A 22,566-nucleotide genomic window follows, 5' to 3' on the forward strand; every position below is an offset into this window, starting at 1 on the left:
GATTAGTAACAAATTTTTAAAGACAGAGAAAGATGGGATATATTTAATGATATGTTTGAAAATGAGCAAAATGAGGTTTGGATTTTATGTTCTTATTTGTAATTATGTATGGTCTGTGTTTCTAATTAGTCAGAAACTTTAGAAGTCTATTACTGAAGATATAAAATTTATATATAGAGAACCTGGAGTACAAACATGTCACATAACATAGAAAAGTGAAAATTAAAAAGTATTAAAATATTTCCTTTTTAAATTAACAAATTAGAGGTTACAGTGCTGCTTTACTTTTAAAGCATTTAGAATGGCAAAATATATTTATGATTTATACTTTTACAGTTATAATAATTACTCATGCCACTAATTCAAATAATTTTAATAATTTGCCTAATTCAACTATCTTACCTTTTAATTTCAATTACTAGGAATTTTTATTGAAAATTTCATATAACTTAAAAAATACCACTAGTCCACTTCTTTAAAATTAATCAAATTTATAAGTTTAATAAATTTTAATTAAACAGTGACAATCCTCATTAATATTTTGAAAAGAATTTCTCTTCTCTTATAACTAAAATATTATATTAACTAACCTTATTTATCACTCGATTCCCCCCAAATCTTTTAACAAATTCCTCTGGAGTGGCAACAGTAAAGTCTTTTCCATCATTACGTGAAACTTCCTTTCCTTGTTGTAGTAGATGAGTTCCTGACATTGACTGTCTGTATAATACAAACATCAAAAATTATACATCAGCAACTTATAACACAAAATTTACAGTCTTTCCTCAAAATATTTTCTTTATATTTTGCTTCCTATATACTATAAAAATTGTTCCATTTTTGAAGCATTATACCATTTTATAATAATAAATATATACATTATGTTCAGTACAATTTTAATTAACAGTTTGAAGATTTAAAATAAATATTAATTTGGAAATCAGAGTGAAATTCAGAGCACATATGAACGAGTCACAAAATAAAGCTTTAACAAAAGCACATCTCAGTTTATTGCTTTTGATTGTTAAAACCTTAAAGTATTTAATTTTACCTTTTCATTACAAATGCATTTCAAATACAATAAATAACATTTATCTTTAAATTTAATTATTGTTTGCATCAAAAATTGGTAAGCTTCCATATTTCTAAAATGCAAAATGGCTTAGAAGGTAATTTATAACGAAACATATGCAGAACTATGCAATGTACTTGCTTTAAATAAGATATTAAAAAGTATACAGTTTGGATTTTTTTTCTAATTCTTAACTTATTGTGCATGTAAGTTTTATGCAACAAGTTTGAAGACATTTCTTTATCTAAGTTATTCTCTGTTTACAGTTTATAGGCATATGTGTAAATATATCACAAGCAGCAGTTTGATGACTTCTACTAACACTCTTTAACTTGTTCCCGCTATTTTTCGTTAAGTTGCTTGGTTCACATATACAAAGTTCTACGTCACGTGTCAGCTGCTGCTAATTGTCATTCATTGTTGGTTAACCGTACTTGCTTTTACAACACTACGTTTAATATATTTAAATTACAGACCAATGATTTTGCTTCTACAAAAACAAAAGGTAGCAGCAAAACTTCATAATTCTATTCAAGAAATTCGTACGTTTTACTTATACTATTAGTTTGCTTTATTATCACTACCACACATTACCTGCCTGTCAATATAGCGAAGTTTACGGTTACTGTTTAATACTCACAATTTTCCATAATAAAATTTCTGCATTTTTCAACTCCAAATATCGCAGCTGACTATACACCTATTATCCAATCTGCAACTCTACAAAAATTTAATTGAGGAAAAAGGAAAAAAAAAAAACTTGTTCAGTCATGACCGATGATCGTTCTATCCCTGCCGTTGATATGTTTATCTTTAGGCTTAGCTTCTATCAATCTTACATGAACTATTTGGGTCAAAAACAATAACTGCGAATTGTGAAAGCATTGATTCAATGATAACGGAAAACTTTCTTCGCTACATCACGCAAGAATACGTTGGGCTCATGCGCTGGCGATCGACAACTTGCTTTTCAAGTTTTATTTGATTTAATTATTCCATATGTATAACATGGATTGTCAGGCGTGCCAAATCATTTTTATTTTCAAGTCAAATAGTAGTACCTTCTCAACTTCTTCGAAATTTTATATTATATGTACTTTAAAACAATACAATCCATATAAAAAAACGTTTCAATGTATTGACATTAATTTAAATACATTTTTCTCAATTCATATTTTTGAGCAAAAGCCGTGTACATTTTTATACGTGTGATTTTTTCACTTCAAATATTAACAAAATAAAAGTTTCGATCGAAAAATGTTTGAGATCATTTTGGGCAACAGTTTGACACTGATTTAGAAATTATACACACACACCACTCTGCTTCGATTTTAGCTTTTTATGAAAATATGACTGACACTAATTCTACAACGGCAAATTTTTCTTCTTTTCAATGTGTACGAAATATCGTGACCTGAATTCTTTTTAGGTCGCTGTTAATAACATCTGCCCATAAGTAGACTGTCTGCCGATCAGAACTAAGCGTTAATTTACAAAAAAAGAACAAAAACAACACCAATTCTATAAAAATAAACTTATTTAACTCACGTATTACCACTAATAAATGCACGAAATCTAACGCCTATAACGATTAGAGTACATTGAATCATCAGTTAGATCTACTCGTTAATATTATTTTCAGTTACAAACCCAGTATCTCACAATATTCTATCAGTTTAAAAGATTTTAGGTTAGATCTAAATCTACATATACTAGTCTAACTAGATTAAATAGGCTTAATACACACAAAACGTAATAATGTACAAGTATTTTAAACATGATAACCAATACCATTATCAAAACTTCAATAAAAATGAAGTATGTTGTTGCTCATAAAATACTTCAACAAATCAACAACAAAAAATAGTTACTTGTTCCTAAGACCCACATAACTTGCCAAAATATGAGGCCTCAAAAAATTTAGTGTGTACACATCCAATAATAAAGCTGAAGCTACAAATATCGAAGTTCTTCACGAGAATACATACCAAACGAATATTCCTCGAGTCCAACTGTGTAACCCTTAGGTAATTTTAATTCAGACATGCAGTACTAATTTACCAATACAGTTATATGTGGAAAATTACGAAAAAGTAAAGCAAAATACGGACCCTTAATATCTATTCACATAGTAACAGAAGGAAGAATATTGTTATTAGTCTTCCCTCTGAGCGAAGTTTATAAAATAAACTTTATTTGATGAGCTTTCTAAGCAGGTCTTGGAAAGTGAAATGAATGCTTTAGCTTGTCCCAACTCTAAACACACACACGTTTCCAATAGTTCTATAATATATTTCACCGTCTTATACAAATTTGTAATGATTTTGATTGTCAGAAATAATAATAATAATCTAAATATTAATACACGTATTTGTTCAGTGGGTGAGAACGTTATATTAAAACGCTTTTGAAGACTCCTTAGACCCGGTCAAGTCTACCCGATAATCATACACATTGACAATGGCATAGTTTCCACTGCTAAAAGCTCCAAGGATGTCATGACCAAAGCATAACACCTCCCTCCTGATGCTTTCCTTAATCTAACTTATAAAAGTTACCAACACTTGTCTCATCACACAAAATCTACAAATACTGATTAAGTTCCTGGATGCCCTATGTCTTTATATGGCATAGCAAGAATACACATTTCATTCTCCAATTAATTAAGGTACTTAAAAGTGGCACAGCTGCCAATTCCAAAACCTGTTTTGTGCCACTGTCAGTATTGATATTTCAAGAAAGTAGGTAGCTGATTGATACTATTATCAACCAGCAGGTTTTCAAATCTGTAGTATGAGTTCTTCACCTGCAGCACTATAGTGACAAAGAAAGCCACATGAAAAGGAACAAGTAGAGGACAAATGTTCAAACTGCAGTAAAACAACAGACTTTAAGAATGTAACTACTGAGCAAAGACCCAACTGATTAATTAATAAAAAAGATGGTATTATAGCCAATCCTAAGACAAGGGCCTGAGAACTGAATGTTAAACCATTTTAGGCAAACCAAAATTAAAAGAGAGGCAGACAAATCAGAATGCAGATAACTGGATTATCCACTACACTACCATGAAGAATATCAGTTACAGAGAGGATATCATCCACTGAGAATTGATCAAAGACCAAAGTTGTGCCAGGTGAAGTTGAAGACTGAAAATGAGCCACCCGTGTTTCTGGGGGCACTTTTCTGAATGAAACCCTATAACGAGGTGTTGTTCAAAGTAGGTGAGATGAAGAACAGAAGGATAAAAACACTGACAAAGTACCTGAGGAATAAAAGAGGTTGTAGAAAAATAAGTACACAGGATTAAAAAGTAGGAGAACACAGTTCCTAAACAACTAGAGCCAGATAGTGCCTCTAGAAACAAACTGACTCCAAGACCAGTGATAACAGTCCTCAAAGAGATGAGGATTTGCAAGTATGAAAAGACAACACAGAATAAAAGGGGGGATTGATCCCAAAGGCCATATTTGGTTATTAAACCTGATAGAGCTCACTGATACCAAAGACATAAAATTGAAGTGAGAAGAAATGGCTGTTGATGACCTGAACTAAGTATAAAAAATGCACCCCAAAAAACCAAATCACAAAAAATGCAAGACAGAGGGACTGGAGAGAAGTGATAGTAATGAATGTCATAAAGTATGGTAACATGATGAAGTACATCCCAGAAACAAAGGAAACAAGTTAACAAGGACAAAATGGTAGACAAAGGCAAAAGATGGAAAACAGGTACGTGCAAGTTGCCTGAGTAAAGCTGTCAGGTTCACAATGGAAAGCCTCTGAATAAAATGGAAACAATGAAAATGAATAAAAATGCTGAGTGAGAGAGAAAACCAAGAAGATGAAGACAGAAAGAAAAAAGGGAGGAAAATGAGTGGATCCTTAAACTGAAGGAACAGTTAAATTTATGAAGGTTCATAAAATAAGGGAGCCCAAGAATCAGCAAAAATAACTGAAAAAACAAAAGATAAGTTCCCATGGAATTTAAACAAAAGCAGTGAAAAATAACAGTGAGACTGCCTGATCCACACTGGGAAAAGGGAATTAAAAGTAGTTATGGAAACAAAAGTGGTGAAACTGTACAGGATGGGACAGGCTCAGCTGAAGTAACAGGAGGAGATCAGAATGGAACCAGCTATTTAACACCCAATGGTGGTTGTATCACTGATTATCAGAATGCTTCCAGCTATAATTACAGTATAGAATGAATCCTGTGAAGGGCTGTCATAAACCATAAGATATGACAAAAATAAGTAAACATGAATGCATCATAAACCAAATGCTTAATGAAACTGATTTCATAATGGCTGTATCATAAAATGCAAAGAATGTTACAAAATTCAAGCCTTTTGTGTGTGTGTGTGTGTGATATAAGAAGATCCTGGTGTGATTATGGTGCAAAAGCCCTCTGAGACTATGAAATGAGTTTGACAAAATCCTTATGTTGAGCTAACCAATAATAACAGACAATGGAACATACGTCCAAATTTCATTAACCCTTTCGGCACTAAATAACAACTTTAAATGTTTGGCATGGTGCTGAATATATATGTTTGATAATTCAACTAATTACAGTATCAGTACTAAAAGCACGATATCTCGATAATAACTCAACAAAAGTCCCTGAAATATTGAGTGATTGTACCCAATACTATATATGTTAAATTCAATACATAAGAAAACCAGGAATAAAGGAAGATCGCCTGCTGTGCTGAGCCTTCAAGTTGACTGCAGTCACCAAATGTGCCGAAAGGGTTAAAAGAAAAGAAAATTAAAAGTAATGTACATCAAATTTTCAACTGGAAAATTTAAGTTGAAAAAAAAAATCAAAAAAATTAAAGAAAGACTACACAACACATGATATCAAAATTTTTAAATAATACATTCAAAAGTTAAAAATAAAACATCTAAACTGAACAAAGCACTGCCACTGAAAAAATGAGCCCTCATTCAAAAGTTGGTACTCATACAGATTACTGCATATGAAGGATATGTCACCCTCCAATTGATGGAGGGTTACAATCTAATGGTAATTATATCACAGGCTAGTATGATACAGGTTTAACCATGTATAATTAAGATCTTATTTCAAAGATTTTCATGGCAGTGCACAAGATAATAGTTGTTTATTGTGTAAAGAAAGAGGTGAGTAGTGTTTCCAAAATATCTCTTTTAATCTTATAATTTAATATTGCATTTGCATGACCTCTAAAACCTCCAAAATGAATACCAAATGTTTTTTGTTAAAATTTCACATTTTGTCTTTTATTTTCTCTAACCTAAATCTAACTGTAATCATCAATGTAGAGTGAAATGTTGAAAAATATGATATAAAATGAATGATACCTTTTGGTTTTTTTAATTCTCATTGACTGCAGAATTTATTTCAGATTTAGAAAATACTTTTGTTTAAAGCTTCAACCACTAACCTTACCATGCCTTTTGCTTTCTAATTTTATGGTTTTGCTGCTTATACTTTTGGCCACAGAAGTGGACTGTCCTCTATCAAAAGCAATAATTCACAGCAGAGGCCCATTCCCTGTTTCCAAAACAGATAATATCCAGATTGCAAAGTTCTGATAGTTGTATTTGTGCTTCAGACAAGCTTTGTAGACAATTGGATGTCCAAAGAAAAAGTTTTAAACTGTTCAAATAATATGACTGATCATACAAAATGTGATCTGTTCAAAAGCCACACTGTATAAAAATTCTTAAAACAAATAATTTATTTTCTGTTTTATTCCTAAGCTCAAAAATCTATACACATTCAACTGAATAGTACTGCCATATACTGTAAAATTTCAAGTGACAGTTTCTGATATCAACAAAGAACTTCTAAAGTACCCAAAATGTCTGAAAGAAGTTCTTTGCTGTCATCAGCACAATGAGCAACATATCTAATCTTACGAGAAATCTTCAACTGTAGAACGATTTGTTGAGATTTCATCCACTTCATCCTGCTGTGATATCGATGAATGAGCCTCATACTCAAATTTACTCTAGCTGTCAAAACTAGTTTTGTGATGCTGAAATTGGGTCTTAAGAAGAATGGTATCTCCCAGTACTGTCTCAACAGTTGTTCACATCTCAATCAATGGCATTCCTAGCATGTCACAGATTCCATCACAAAAAAAATAAGTCAGGTCTCTTTACTGCTCTTTATTGACATTTAACTAGAATACTAAGTAAATATAAGTACTGAACAAACCTTACTTAAAACATCTGTCTTCAGCATTTCATGGTGGTGAAATCACTCACAATCTTATCCATGTTCAATTTTTTTGCTCATGCTTGTTTTATGCTTAACAAAGCTAGTCCTGATAGTCTTTCTTGACACATTCTACTTCTTTTATATGTTTTGATTAGCTTAAGTTTCAAAAATTACTTCTCAGCAGTGGTAAAGTGACATGAATGGTTCAAAAAAACAACAGACTGTGCAAGTATCAGGAAAGGAAAATGCTAAGGCAGTGTTTTCAACAATGAAGAGGTGGGTTATTTCTTTGACTGAAATGATGTTATTAAATATCATTCCTAACAGATGTTTGGAAACTTAGCAATATGTCACTATTATGTGCTTTCTGCAATTCTTCTGCTTTACCAAAAATCCCATCACCTGTTACAAACATCAGAATCTCTGATTGTAAAATTCCAAATCTTTGTGCAACTGTATCCACACCCATGTACACGAGTTGCTGCATTGCAATGCCAAACAAGTAAAGAACACTTTGACTGTGAAATTTTGTTTGGCATCTATTAGTCCCTCATACTTGAATAAAACATCAAATTGCCATTTAATTTTTTGAATACTCTTTTCTTCAAATTTGAATTTAATGTCCCACTTTAATGCAAGAGAAACTGCATTCTCAAATTCATTAAGATAAACTGTCAGTGTTTCAGCTGCACTTATTTTGAATATTTTTAGCATATAAAATGATTTTTGCCATAATGTTTTCAAGGCAACATTCACAGTTTCTAAAATTTTGCACAGAAAGGATAAAAGAAAACAAATTGGAAACATTCAAACTTTTTGACAATCCCAATTGCTTCATATACTTCACCATTTCTTCCTGATGGATAAATGATTTTTAGATGGTGATTTCAGTATGAATACACTGTAAAAAAACAATAAGAGATTACAAAAAGATGACCATCATGTTTAGCACAGCCTTTTGAGGTACACCCTAACTTACTCATAAAAAGGGAAAGAATTACTCATCACTTAATACTATCAGCAAAAAATCCATATTATATCTGCACCACATCATAAAAAACATAATACTTTAGGAATGTTCACAGGTTTATTATTTAATACCAAATTTAGATTGTGTGCTGTTCAGTGTACATAAAATTGTTTTCCCTCTTTTTCAGCAATATGAGATAAATATCACTGTAAATGTTACCCACTGTTGCTGCCTGATCAAAGCTTTGTCCCCAACATTTAATTCCAAGCCTTTGCTTTCTATGCATTTTATAATTTCAGATTGAATGCCCAAAACACTTGGATCCTCAGTTTCAACAAAACCTAAAAAAACGTTTGTTTATCTTTATATCAGACTGTATGTTACTTTCACATTTCAAACTGACATTACGAAAGTTTTGGTTTCTCTTGTAAACCTCGTCAATATCCTCAGCTGTAATTAACATTATTAAAAAGAATGGTGGTGGTTTTATTGTATTCACAATATCTCTGTCAATGCTTTTAGACAAACCTTTTACAACTTTCATGTGATGTTCATAAATCTTTCCACTTACCTATTCCTTCAACTGAAGCAGGCTCAAACCCAATTTTGCTATGTTTCCAAATAAACAACAAGGTTCACAACATATCAAGTCAAGTTTAAATGAACAACAACCATTTTATCTGTAATGAAAAACTTGCTTTTCTTGTCAACAAACAGATAATCTATGACCAGGATAGGTTAATATTATCATGTACAACAGTCCCCAGATCTCAAGTGTATTTAAATTTTAGCAAGTTTAAGGTCAAAAGGAACTAGCTATTTCAGCCCCATAGAAGACCTGATACAACATCTGAAGAATACATGTCATGAAAAAGCATGTTTTTTATTAGGGGTTTTGAATATTGTGCTATGAATTCCAACAGAAGTAATAACTCTCTGAAAGGATAATGACAAGTCAAGCAGCATTTACTTGTTTTTGTTGTCCTTTGTCATATTTTTATTATTAAGTACAAAACAAAAGGAATACTTATTATTGTTGGCAAGTTATTGTAAACTGAAACTTAACTGACAGTATACATTGCCATTTCAAATCTAAAATTATCTATGTACAAATTGTATTATTTACACCAACATACATAATTTCTATAAAGTAGAGACAGCTGATATGAGTATTAAAAACTTTTATTGAAAAGAACAAAACAATTAACAATGTTTCAAACTCCTCAGATCATCAGGTCAAAAATAAGATATGAAAATGTGGCTATTATTAATCACAGTATAAATCACAGAAACACTAACATATTAAATAAAGAAAGGAAAATAAACAAAAAATTAAAGAAGCTTTTTTAATACAAGAACTTATACCCACATTGAACCAGTACTAAGGAACAGTTTTGTATCTATACTAATTATTCCTTAATATTAACTACAATAAGTTATATATTTACATCTACTACAATCTTATACTTATCATTAATGTTGTCTCCATAACATGTGATGAATAACAGTCACTTTTCCAAATCTCATTTTTATCCTGATGGTGGCCTAAAGAGGTCAATACACTGTTACTTGTTTTGTGCTTTTCAAATAAGTGTTTTAAATACCCAGATCAGCTTTCTCTGATACACACACACTTCAAGTGGTTCTTCATCATTATGAAATACATAATTTGTGTTGTTAAGGTAAATATCATAAAGTTGTTATAATAACCATGGTATCTCATAGTGAAACAAATAGATCTGATAACACAAGAGCTACCAATGCATAAATACATGTATTTTTTGTCAATAGTTACCATCATGCTTTCCTAATAAAAAACATTAATAACTTGAAGTGTTTTCATTGTGTTTACTTTGTGCTTTAACTTAATTTTATAAAAATACATTTGATCTGCATATATGAAAAAAAGTAAAATGAAGCATGTGGATCCCACCAGACAAAATATTATGTTTTGTTCACATACTGTACAAGTAGATTCACTTCATCCGCTAGAGGTCTCTAGGAAATCAGACTTTCCAATGGGAGTTTAAAGTCTGTACAGTATAATCTGTAGTATAAGCAGTATTTTCAATCACCATACCCAGGGGGCAAATTTTCTCTGCACTGAAAAAAAAATTTAACACTACCTATAAAAAAAAGTGTGCAATATTTCTTTTATTGTTGTTTCAGTTCTTAATATTATACTGCATAATAATGACAATGAATACTCATCAGAAGTGCTTTTTAAGTTCAGTCTAGCATCAGCTTTTGTAATTGGCTTTTTTATTCCATATAAAACAATACACATACACAGATATACACACACACTTTTTTTTCAGAAATTAATTTGGTATAAACAATAATTTATAGAGTGTCTCACTGTTTAAATTGTGTAGTAATGATCTGTTACTATCAATCAATATGTTTAAGTGTTTGAATGTTTCATCCTCCTTCATTGGACATTAGATAACTTGTGCCCTGGATATAAGAAGACCCTTAATAACCAAATTCAACAGTCCTAACAATGCTGTTTCTCTTCAGAACTTTCACCAATCAGTCAATGTGTGTGTGTGTGTGTGTGTGTGTGTGTGCGTGCACATAAGGTAAGAAAATGTTTTCCCAACCTTTTTTCCCATTCCAGGTTCCTTTGGTTTCCAGGTCCCATAACAATACTACAGCCATATGTATGCTACAGTTATCAACTCTAGATATATCAGCTTTCACACAGGTAAAATAGCATGTTTTCACTCTGTTCATGCAAGAAAATCCTGTTTCACAAATGGTTGTTGGAGGACTTATTGTAAGGAATAAAGTCACAAGAACCAGAATACGAGACAAATTATTGTGATTGTTCTTGTGCAACAAATCTATGTATACATAGTGATGCTACTGTCTTCTGTGTACAGCCAACCAAATATTGATATCTCAGAACATTTTGAAAGCACTTTAATAATTCAATTTTTTTTCTCAATCACATAACAGCAGGTGTATTACACATGAGAAAAAAAAATTAAAGCCTTTAGGAGAAGCTCTGTAAATGTAAATCCTCATCTATATACCTCACTGTATTATCCATTATTATAGTAAATTCTGACTTCCATGGTGCAGGATTTGCTTTACTTCCAGCAGCATCCTCAGAGACTTATCAGAGCTATTGTTTATTTCTGGTCAGCTGGACACCTTTGTATATCACTTACTCTAATTACATGAAATCCAAATTACTGTTAACTTTAATGAAACAGTATCGTTATACAATAGACAGTATGAAAAAACCTTTCATTATGTCAAAATTTGACAGTGATTTTATTTTTTGTCACTATTTTCTGAGCTTCATTTTCTGTGGCTGCTTATGATGCACAGAACTGTTGGTAGTTTTTATGAGAAATTTAGAGAACTTACTTGACACTATGACTAAATAGGTAAATCTAGAAACATCATTACAATTACTTGAAATTCACCATGACAGAGAGAGTGAAGATTTTGAACCTTAAACAAATGTTATTTACTTTTATTACCTGAGTAGAAATGTGAACCTTCTTGTTTTATTAATCAGTACAGTATGGGTGAACAACATACAAATAAATATAAATTATCATTTATATACTTAACTGCATTCATGTATGTATACAGACATGCAAAGCTATGCTTATAATTTGTTGTTGTTTTACATCAATTTAGTCCATAGAACACAAAAGCGTAAGTGAAAACGTACTGAAGGCAAAACCACTATAAACTCAGTTCCATACATCACTTCTCCATTTGCAATCTGACTGAACTGCCAAGAAAGAAAGCACAAGTATTTCATTCTTTTCACTACAATATGTGAGCAAAAAATGTTTTTTCATTCACAATGGAACATGTCGTGAGAGAGGTAGTTTAGCTGCACTGCTACAGGTAAAAATATTTCTGTATATGTCATATTTTGAAAAAAAGGATAACGCCTATTTTTCCTTTGTATTGAACAGAGGCTCATCAATGAGGTTTAACACAATTTATCAAAAAAAAAAATATTATAGCAATATTTTGGCTTCTCGGACAGTTGTAGTTGTTTTGAATTGAGCACAAAGCTACACAATGGGCTATCTGTGCTCTGCCCACCACAGGTATTAAAACCCGGTTTTTTAGTGTTGTAATTCCGCAGACATTCCACTGAGCCACTGGAGGGCAAGACAGTTGTAATAATTGAAAATAATAATAATAATCAAGAACCACACTTTAAATACATTTATTATTTTCATGATGATCAAATTAACCATAATTTCAATAAATTGGTTATTGGAATAATCAAAAGCACTAATAATTCATTAATAATTTTTTTTAAAATAACTGGAAACACTAATTTTAATTAGTCAGTTTATTCATAAATTTCATTAAACAATTATTTTATGTGACTCTAATCAATATAGTCCCTCCTCAAATATAATTAAGTATATTGGCTAATTAAATTGCCAAAATCTGCTATTATCCAATGACTTTAACCCTAAAACTGAACAAAAGCTTAAAACTGTTCTGCTTCTTTATTGAGATTGATCATAAAACATTGCAAAAGTCAAAGCTATGAAAAGTAACTAAGCTCTAGCATGTTTTAGTCTGACACCTTTTATTAGGCTTAAAAAGCCTCATTTCTTCTTCAGCTTAGACCTTTTATAACACAACTAATTAGTCCTCAACATTTTAATCTGACACCTTTCATAAGACTTAAAAAGCCTCATTTCTTCTTCAGCTTAGACCTTTTATAACACAACTAATTAGGCCTCAACGTTTTAATCTGACACCTTTCATAAGACTTAAAAAGTCTCATTTCTTCTTCAACTTAGACCTTTTATAACACTGAATTAAAATCCATGCTACTGGTATTATATCCAAGCAGTGTTCTTTTATTTTTCAAACTGATAGTAAGTTTTACATGAACATAGACACATGCATGTTTAAAACATATATATATATATATATATATATATACAATTAGAAAATGACAAATCTCCACAAGTTTAATTTATCTTTTCAATTTCATGTTATAGAAGTTTTCCTATCAATGTTTGTTTTTGCTAAATTAGTGATAGTTTGGTAATTATATGTAATCTTGTACATGTAATGTAAATATATCAAAAATGTACCAATGCAAGGACAAAAAAGTTTCTTGTAAAATATCAGGAAAAAAAAGATAATTGTTTTGTATGTATTCTTATTATAATGTCATTCATTTTCAGAAAATCTACTACTAAACTAATTATTTGGAACAAAGTTTCCAAAGCAAACTAAGTACTTGCATCATATAACAAACATTCAAGCTATTGTTTTTGTATCAAAGAGTGCACAATAACAAAATAAATTACTTCTACTGATTGTACAAACATATCATAATATTTTGTTAGCAGTGAGCATAAACAAGCATAACCTAGAATAATTTTTAGATATTAAAAGTACACATTTTTCCTACGTGAAACAACTGATCAATGTAATCTTAGAAATTAATTTTTTGTAGCTGATATTTTTATGCACAAAATTTTACAAATACATATAACTATTTATTGATATTATTTCACCAGCTCTAATTAATTTTAAATATGACAGTCTTTGTTTATGTAATTTTATAAACATGCAGTAGTCACAGATCAGGGACAGAATGACAGCTGACATCAAACACAGTGGCAAGAGTTGACAGCACAGTTACTTAGCATTGAGAAACCTATCTCTACTTGAACTGATAAGTATCTCGTACAAAATTATTCTTCACCCTATGATCAGCCAAAATGAAGTAACTTTCAAATTTACTTCTTGTAGATACTATTTGATCATATGTTATGTAGGATAACATAAATCATTTGGTTTTTCAATAAGCTAAAGGAATGTGGTTTATGCAGCACTTGGAACCGAAAAGACGAGGCAAATGTGTTTGTTGTGAACTTTTGTATTTCTAATAGCTATTGAGTCTCAACTTCACATCCAGGTCATTTGCCCATTTGATGTAAAATTCAGCCTTATAACAAATCTGCACTGCAAATTGTACCAATTTTATTATCCAGCTCAAGGATACCAGAGAAGCCAACTGCTAGTTATGAATAACCTTGTGACCACTAGGTTATGTCAGCCTTAGAGTGATATTACTACGCTTCTGTATCTAACTGGTTCAAACAATACTCGACACAAAACACTTTCAGTTAATTTTGCATATGTAGATAAATGAAGAGTTCTACAAATACAGTAACTGGAAGAGGTACCATAATAAAACTAGCCAGACAGTATTTATATGATCAAATTGTTATACTCATTACCTTATACACCATATTCATATAAACAAAGGAACTGTGACATTACTACAAACATCACATGATCTCTCAGTTAAAGTAATTTTAAAATGAATTATTTCCAATCACTATTGAAATTAATCATCAGGTTTAGACAAAAAAAAATCTTAATATAAATATAACCTTAATCACTTTTTTTAAAACAAAACTAGTTGTGTAATTACACATACAAACAAGTTTTTATCTTACGTTATTTGTAGATAATATATACACACTTTAACTTCTGCCAACTAACCTCAAATGACGAGCTTTCATTCTAGATCCTTTCCAATTATTCTGGTAATTAAAAATATCAGACGCCACTTCTCCTTTTTCTGTTACTTCATCTTCTTCAGCTAAAGAGAATCTCACTTTCTGAGCCTCCCTGAAGAAAAAAATTTCTTAGATCATCTTCAGGTTAACAAAGAGAGACTTTGAAAACTCAAAAACATTGTTCTTTGCTTTATTAATAAAATGTGTTAATACCTATACCAGCTGTTCCGAGATACATTTTTATTCCAACTGGATCTGTCGTGATCAAGGACAACAAGAAATAATTTAGCAATAATCTTTGTCAAATACATAGTTTCTGAATTAGTTGACTTTTTAATTAACATACCCTTGAGGGTATTAATTAAAGCAGCAGTATATATTTTATTCAAAAATATTATAAATAAGCTCCATGACATTTTACAATGGAAATTAATTTCCAACTGCTATTCATCCTTGAAATATGAAAGGAGTTTCATTGTTGAGATGCTGTCATGCTATTAATAACCACATGACTATAATTCTGAATAAACTTGACAACATACAAAGCACACAACAGTTTATCCAGAATTCTCCATGCTCTCACCTTTTACATGATTTTTTATTATTAATCTGCCTGCATTAAGAAGATATATACAAGCTTTGCTTTCCCATTGTAATACAGATTTCACAGATGCAGTTGTGATGAAGAACCATATATCTCAAAATTGTGAGAAGTTGGGGGTTAATATGGTTTAGATGCAAGTACCTGTCTGAAATTTACTTTAATTCTAAAAATGTAAAATTCAAAACATTCATACTTATCTCTAAAACACTAAAAGCCAGAATACCATGCAAAGATAAAGAAGAAAACTGCAGAATATCTTAAGACTAATGGTTCATCAAATACTGAGCTTTCATGCAGAAGATAATAATCTAGACTAGGACAAATGAAAAATCTAATTAAGTAAAGCATGAGTAGAATTTGAAACCAAAATAAACATGAATGAACTAGATTCATTGGAGTAACAAATGCAGTGAATCAGCATCATTAAGACTGAACTAAGTAAAAACACTCAAAATATTCTTCTCAGCATTATCATCACTTTAATCAGACTTTAATTAATATATAAAAGTGAAGTTAGGTGATATGTATGAACCTCTGAACAACTCAAAGCTGTGTGCCTGTGTAGTCATGCAGCAATCCAGTAGGTATCACTCATTGAAAACAAGCCTACAATTTGAACAATACCCCGTCCAAACAAAAGGAGAAAAGGTGTTAACAGCTGCTCATAACAAAAGTTCTAGATGGTAAAATAGTGTTGAGAGGAGTTTACAATCTGCTCAGAACAAAGAAAAATTACAGAAACTGCCTATAGAGTTGTCACAATCTCAAGAGTGGTCATAGGTGGTGGTGTAATAAGTATACAGGGTTGGAGTATAATGTATTTTCCTGTACCTATAGTGTAAATTCCTCAGAGGTGTAAAGTGACATAGCATCATGTTCAAGAACCAACAAGGGCCCTGTTGGGTTTCTTGGCTATCTCTTCCTCTAAGCCAAACTATTAAATAAATAACTTAAAAAAAATTAAGCCAGCCCTTATCATTCATATATCTATCAAGCTTTTTTTTTAAATTCACTCAAATTTACTGTCTGCACAACATCCAAAGGCTACCCATTCCACAGGCCAATCACCCTATTTGTGTTACCTAGTTCTATAATTCTCACTGTTAAGTACAAAAAAATTCTGATGCATCAACATTATCTTTTACAATCTTAAACACTTCAATCAGATCCCCTCTAATTCTTCTTTTTTTTCAGAAGAAAACAATATTAAGGATCTTAATCTCTCCTCATATGACAACCCCTCCATCCCATGTGTAAGTTTAGAAACCCTCCTTGAACTTTTTCCAATAGTTCAATGTCTTTCCTAAAATAAGGAGTCTAAGACTAAATGAAATTATAACCTCTTTAGACTTGTATTTAATATTTCTGTATATACAACCTAAAATCCTATTTGTCCTACAACTAGCAACAGTACACTGTTTGGATGCCTAAGAGACTGATGAACTATTACACCAAAATCCTTTTTCTTTCATGACACTGTTAAGGTTATTCCCCTCCAAATTATAATTTAAATTATGATAACTCCCATACAATATCTTACATTTATCATAATTAAACCCCATCTGCCATTTATTTACTCAACTCTCATTTTGTAAATCAGCAATGTCCTCTTCGCAGCTCGAGACACCTTAATATTATTAGCAAATTTAAGTAATTTATTAACCATTCCTTCATCTATGTCATTAATATAAATCATAAAGAGCAGCTGTCCTAAGACTGAGCCCGGGAAGTATATCACTTGGAACATTAATCTAATTTGACTGAACTTGATTTATAACAACCCTCTATCCTATTCCATCAAACCATTCTTCTGTCCAATTAGTTAACTTATCCCTCACACCTACAAAGGTAAGTTTCTTTAAAAGTCTTATGTGACACCTTGTCAAATGCTCTCTGAAAATCTATATCCTTACCCTCATCTACACATGTCGTAACATCTTAAAGCACATCAAAAATTTTGTAAGCAACTATGTTGACTTTTTGAAAAAATTCTAAACTTTGTTAAATAACTTAGCAAAGTATCCTTTATAAAACATTCCAAACTTTTCCCTACAATTGCTGGGATAAATTTTATTACCTCCCTTGAAGGTAGAAGTAGCATTAGGTAATTTTCAATCTGTTGAAACTTATTTGCCATTCAAAAACTTACAAAAAATTGAGGCTAATGGCTTAAATTTCCAATCCTTGACTTCATTTATACCCTTATAGAAATATTATCTGACCCAGGAGCCTTATCATTCTTTAAACCTCCAAATTTTATTTTGGCAAGCTCAAAATTTATGCAATTTTGTTTTCATCTATCAATTGCTCAAGATGAAGAAATTGCTTAAGTAAAAACTAAAGAAAAGGCAGAATTTTATCTAGCCACTTCATAACCATCAGATATAAGGCTTCCTTTATCATTTCTTAAGAGTTTATCTCCATCCCAACATTTTGTTTACCCCTAATGCACAGACGTAGAAGAAAATTTTAAATTAGCAATTTGGAGCAAAGAAGTGTGATGTGCTACAAACAAGTGAAGCATGAGAATGTATTTAAATATTTTCTCTTGAAATTAGAGAATAAAATGTATATACTATTAAAATTTGAATAAAATAACTATGGATGCCAAGTTTATTGACATAATTGTTAAGTTTTGAATATAACTGCAAAACAGTAGTGAAATACAAGCTTGGACCTACTCATACTAACCAACGTATTTCATAATCCCAGATACCCCTCTAATTGCTAAAAAGGGTGTAAACCATATAGCAGTAGTTTATCATGCATAAGTGTGGCTCCAGATGTTAACTAAAAAGGTAACAGAGAACACCTTGCCTGCTAGGGATTTCATGTGGGATGAAGATTTGCACCCAAGGATAATGTGGGATAAATAAAACTTCAAGAACCAACTCCAAGTTGAGAGATATATATGAATTTAAAAATAAACCCTTTATGAGATCATGCTATTGTTAATCAGGCCAAATTTTGACATAGAGTTCTATCATATTAGTAAAAGAAACTTGAAAAAGACAAGATTTCAGGTGAAAGTATCAAATCTCTTGAATTTTGTATCTTTATTTTTTTATTTAGTGTAATAAAAGTAACTCAAAATTAAAAATTAAAAACTTGTAAAGTTAAATAAGGAATTTTAAACGAAAATAAGTAAACAAAATACTTGTGATATAGTACACACTACGTGTAAGAGCAGTTGTGTAGTTCAACACAAATATGCAGATAACTGAATTTACTATTTAAACAAATATGTACAAGTGTAATAAATAGCTGTTGCCATAGCTAAGAGGGTCTAAATGTGACTTAAAAATACATTCTGCATAATTGTCTGTTAATTGTGCAGTCATTATAGAAGAAAAAAATTGATAAGTTACACTTCAAACTTTTTTTTTTCCATTCTGGTTATAAGTTCAGTCAAACTGACAAGTCTATATATGATGTGTGGACAGAGAAAATAAACAATTAAATATATAATTATAAACTAAAACTTCTGATATTTATTTAAGAGGTTGTAGATGTTATGAAAAAAAAATCTGAAACCTTTAAAACAAAAGTTGACATTTTCCATACCTAAAAATGTATTTCCAAAAGATATCTCTTCACACAGAAAGTTATCTTCTTCACGTATCTACCTTAAAGATTTGCATGCCATTAGCCTTTATGCAACTCCAAACAAAACTCATGTGATTTCTCATAATCTCTGCCACTGCATAATGATGTAATTATGCAGCAAGAGCCCTCCACACACAATAGGAGGGTGACACAACCTCCCTGTGCACTAGTTCCCTCTCTACTTTTGGTCTCATAATTTTTTGTTCTTTGATGAATCAAGAAAACTAAGTTGGATGGAAGTGGGAAGAAAGGTAGGAAGTATGTTAAAGGGTAAGTACCTATTGGAAATAAATTTTCAAGTCAAAACACGCATCTTCTCACAGAAAGCTAAAATCTCATTGATATGGTGGAGACACAAGTGTGAAAATTACCTAATGATTTTCCTTCAGAAAGTGCCTATGAGAAACCCATGGAGTGCGACATCCATTGATAGGAGCTCCATAAGGACACACAATTGTGGAAGACTAATTTCTTCCAGGTTACACTCTTTACCCTGGTATGTAACCAATAAGAATATGATCATTCAAGGAATTGCATATAAAAGTTAAAGTAGTATGACTGTGCCATGTTCAGATCATACCAAGTGCATACCTCAGCTTTACCAGGAAGCAGAAGGGAAAAATAACTTCCTTTCCAACAAACAAGACCAGGTATGCATGTGAAGGTCCTTAACACAACATCTGTGATGCAATGGGTCACCTCTAGTCCAAAGCCAAATAGTAGTGGGAATTTTCATCCAATCAGTGGTAGGAAAAAGATCCCTACAAATTATATGTGAGGGCATGAATAGGCCAGTATGATATTGATCCAATACCAGACCACCTGAATACCAAACAATTCAGGCAGCAGTATGATAGGGGACTGATATTGTCAGGTCTGCAACTGATCCAACACTAGACTACTTGTGAACTGATAACTGGGTAGTGGTAGGATGGATGATGCTAGCATATTATAAGTAATGACCTACCCTACACTAACAGTGTCACCACTGTACTACTTTCCATTGAATTGGCATCTTTTGTTCAGCTCCAGCTATTCTGTCCCAGTCAATGAGGGTCCACCATCCCAGTAAGTATGAAGTTATTAGTGGTAAGGATCTCCTATGCTCCACTTAAAAAAGAAAAAAAAAGGAGGGGGTGCAGAAGGAAATCCCAGAAAAATGTCTGAACCCCATCAGTCACCTACTAGAAAAGTGTTTTATTGGAGACAGTGCAATATATATGTAACCACATAAACCTATTTCGAAAAACCAGTAAGTATGAACCAGGGAAGCAGGTGAAATAAACAGCGAGGCTGGCTAACATCGCAAATGCAATGCCCCCTACAATCCTTTACCTGTTTATACTCTTGTCCCTGAGACATGTCTGGCAACAGTCAATTGCAAACTCTCTTTGTTAACCTGAAGATGATTTAGGAAGGTCAAAACACTGTTCTCTGCTTATCAGTAAATGTGTTAATACCCATACCAGCCATTCCACGATACATTTATAGTTAGTATTACTTGTATATACAATGTACCTTGTCAGCTATTATACTGCAAGGATTTTGATAAAATCTTAAACTTGTAAATACTTGGTGCTTCTTATAATCTGATTACTATGATGCAGACCCATATAAGTAGTTCTAGTGTTACCAAGTTGTTATAGACAAATATACACGAATTTTGGAAAATCTGTCAAATACCTCAGATAACTTCTGAGAATTTGTTATCTGACACTGGAGCTCTTTAAATCTAATATTATAAATATTTTAATACACATACAAACTTAATACAAAATTGTTTTTCAACAAGTTTATATGATATGATTTAATGACTCACAAAAAGGAATCTACCTAACTAATATACTTCCTCGCTTCATCTATGCACTGAAACTTCAATAAGGGCTACCCCAGCAAAGAATGCATCTGTATAAAAATACTAATTAGCAGTACAAGAACCTATACTAAAATCATATAGTCTACATTAAATCTATCATTTAACACCTTTTTTGCCACAACCATGTGGCTTGTCAAAACAAGTGGTCTTAAGATCCAGGGCTTATTTGTGTAAAATATATGTTAATATTTACTGAAGAAAGTGATCTTACAAGACGAGAGAACTTTAAAATGTAATACAACATGATATAGTATATCTAGATTGCAAACTTATTACTGATAGAACATAAATAATAGACCAAGTCTCTAAACAAAAAAAACTTTGACTTACTCTTGAGTAAGCTATGCAGTTGTACCTTTTGCACACTTTCAATAGTCTGACATGGCTGACCAAGCTGGTGCCTAAATTCTTGTTAACATCAAGTCTCTTACAGACCTTGAACTGCTTTCTGGTGTAAAGATGCTGTCACGAGTAAATAATGTACGATATCTATATCTCAACCTGATGAACAAGGATACAGGAGGAGTCAAGCAAATGGATGTCTGAATGACAGTGGCCACATGTAAAGATGAAAAGAAAATAGATCTTGAGTGAAATGTGATGTAAGGATCAGATGGCCATCTGCTGTGGACTGGGTAAGGGCACATAATATAACATTGAAGTCTCAACTTGGCATTGGAACACAGCGGGAAGGGTGATTTAGAAAAAAGGAACAAAACAATAAGGAAAGAACTGCAGGAAAAAACATTATGTGATATTGAGAAAGACTAAAGACAATAACTGGCAATGGTGGAGACAGCCAACCATTTGTCAAACAGCCAGGTAAAAAATGGAGTAACAGCCAGCAGTGGGACCATCAGAGGAAGATGACAATTGATGGGACAACAATAAAAATACACCATTATGCTGGTTGATGGACAGGGTAGACAGACAACAAGGATATGAAAGAAGAAGATTGCTCTTTGAGAAAGTTCAGCCCAATGGCCAATGGATAAGACAAATCTAAACTATGAAAATTGAGAAATGTGAGACTGGAGCAATAGAGATGGTGTGAAAGGTAGAGTAAGAAAAGGATGGATAGACAGGAGGCAAAGAAGAGGAAATCAGGGTTGAGCCAGCTACAGAGGTGCCAACAACAGAACACGACAAGAAACATTACAAATCAATGCCAAGACCTGTGGTAGAAGTCAGAGTGGTGAGTAAGCATACAGAAAGAAATGAGAACAGACCTGATTGAAAGCATCAACAGCCAAGACTGAATAATGAAAAACAGAAAACAAAAAGCTTGAAAATGAAAGGTGTGACAAAGGCATTAATAAGCTGAGTTCACAGAAGAAAACACATCCATCAAAAAAACCCCGAGAATGAATAGACAATTATGTGAGAAGAATATTGTCCAGCTGAAAGAGTCAGCCTGCAATGAGATTTATAGAACTCAGAAAATGGCACACAAAGAGGAGAACCCATTGAGAATGGATTAAATAAAGAAGGTTGAAGGTTTGAAAACAAATGGTCCTAGATTTGGTGTTACCCTGAGAGTTGATTTAGGAAACAATGGAGTTTTTGGAGTGAACCATAATCAAATGATCCACCAGAAGGAAAAGAAAATGAAAATCATCCAATGCACCACCAACAGCTTGACTTGTCATGAGTCCAGATACTTGTCATTCAAAACTGCCCCTGTA

At 32.0% G+C, this 22,566-nt stretch overlaps 1 protein-coding gene across 1 annotated transcript in view; it reads right to left on the bottom strand.

Moving 5' to 3' along the window:
* The window catches only part of LOC143232342 (acetyl-CoA carboxylase-like), a 124,764-nt gene that overhangs the window by 96,797 nt on the left and 5,401 nt on the right, over positions 1-22,566 (bottom strand). Inside the window, exons 3-4 of the mRNA XM_076467646.1 lie at positions 14,779-14,907; positions 591-720 (exon numbers count right to left, since the gene is read on the bottom strand). Coding sequence (XP_076323761.1) covers positions 591-720; positions 14,779-14,907 — 259 coding nt within the window. The remainder of the gene's footprint in view (positions 1-590; positions 721-14,778; positions 14,908-22,566) is intronic.

This window comes from Tachypleus tridentatus, chromosome 11 (genome assembly GCF_004210375.1).
Source record: "Tachypleus tridentatus isolate NWPU-2018 chromosome 11, ASM421037v1, whole genome shotgun sequence".
Lineage (NCBI taxonomy): Eukaryota > Metazoa > Arthropoda > Merostomata > Xiphosura > Limulidae > Tachypleus > Tachypleus tridentatus.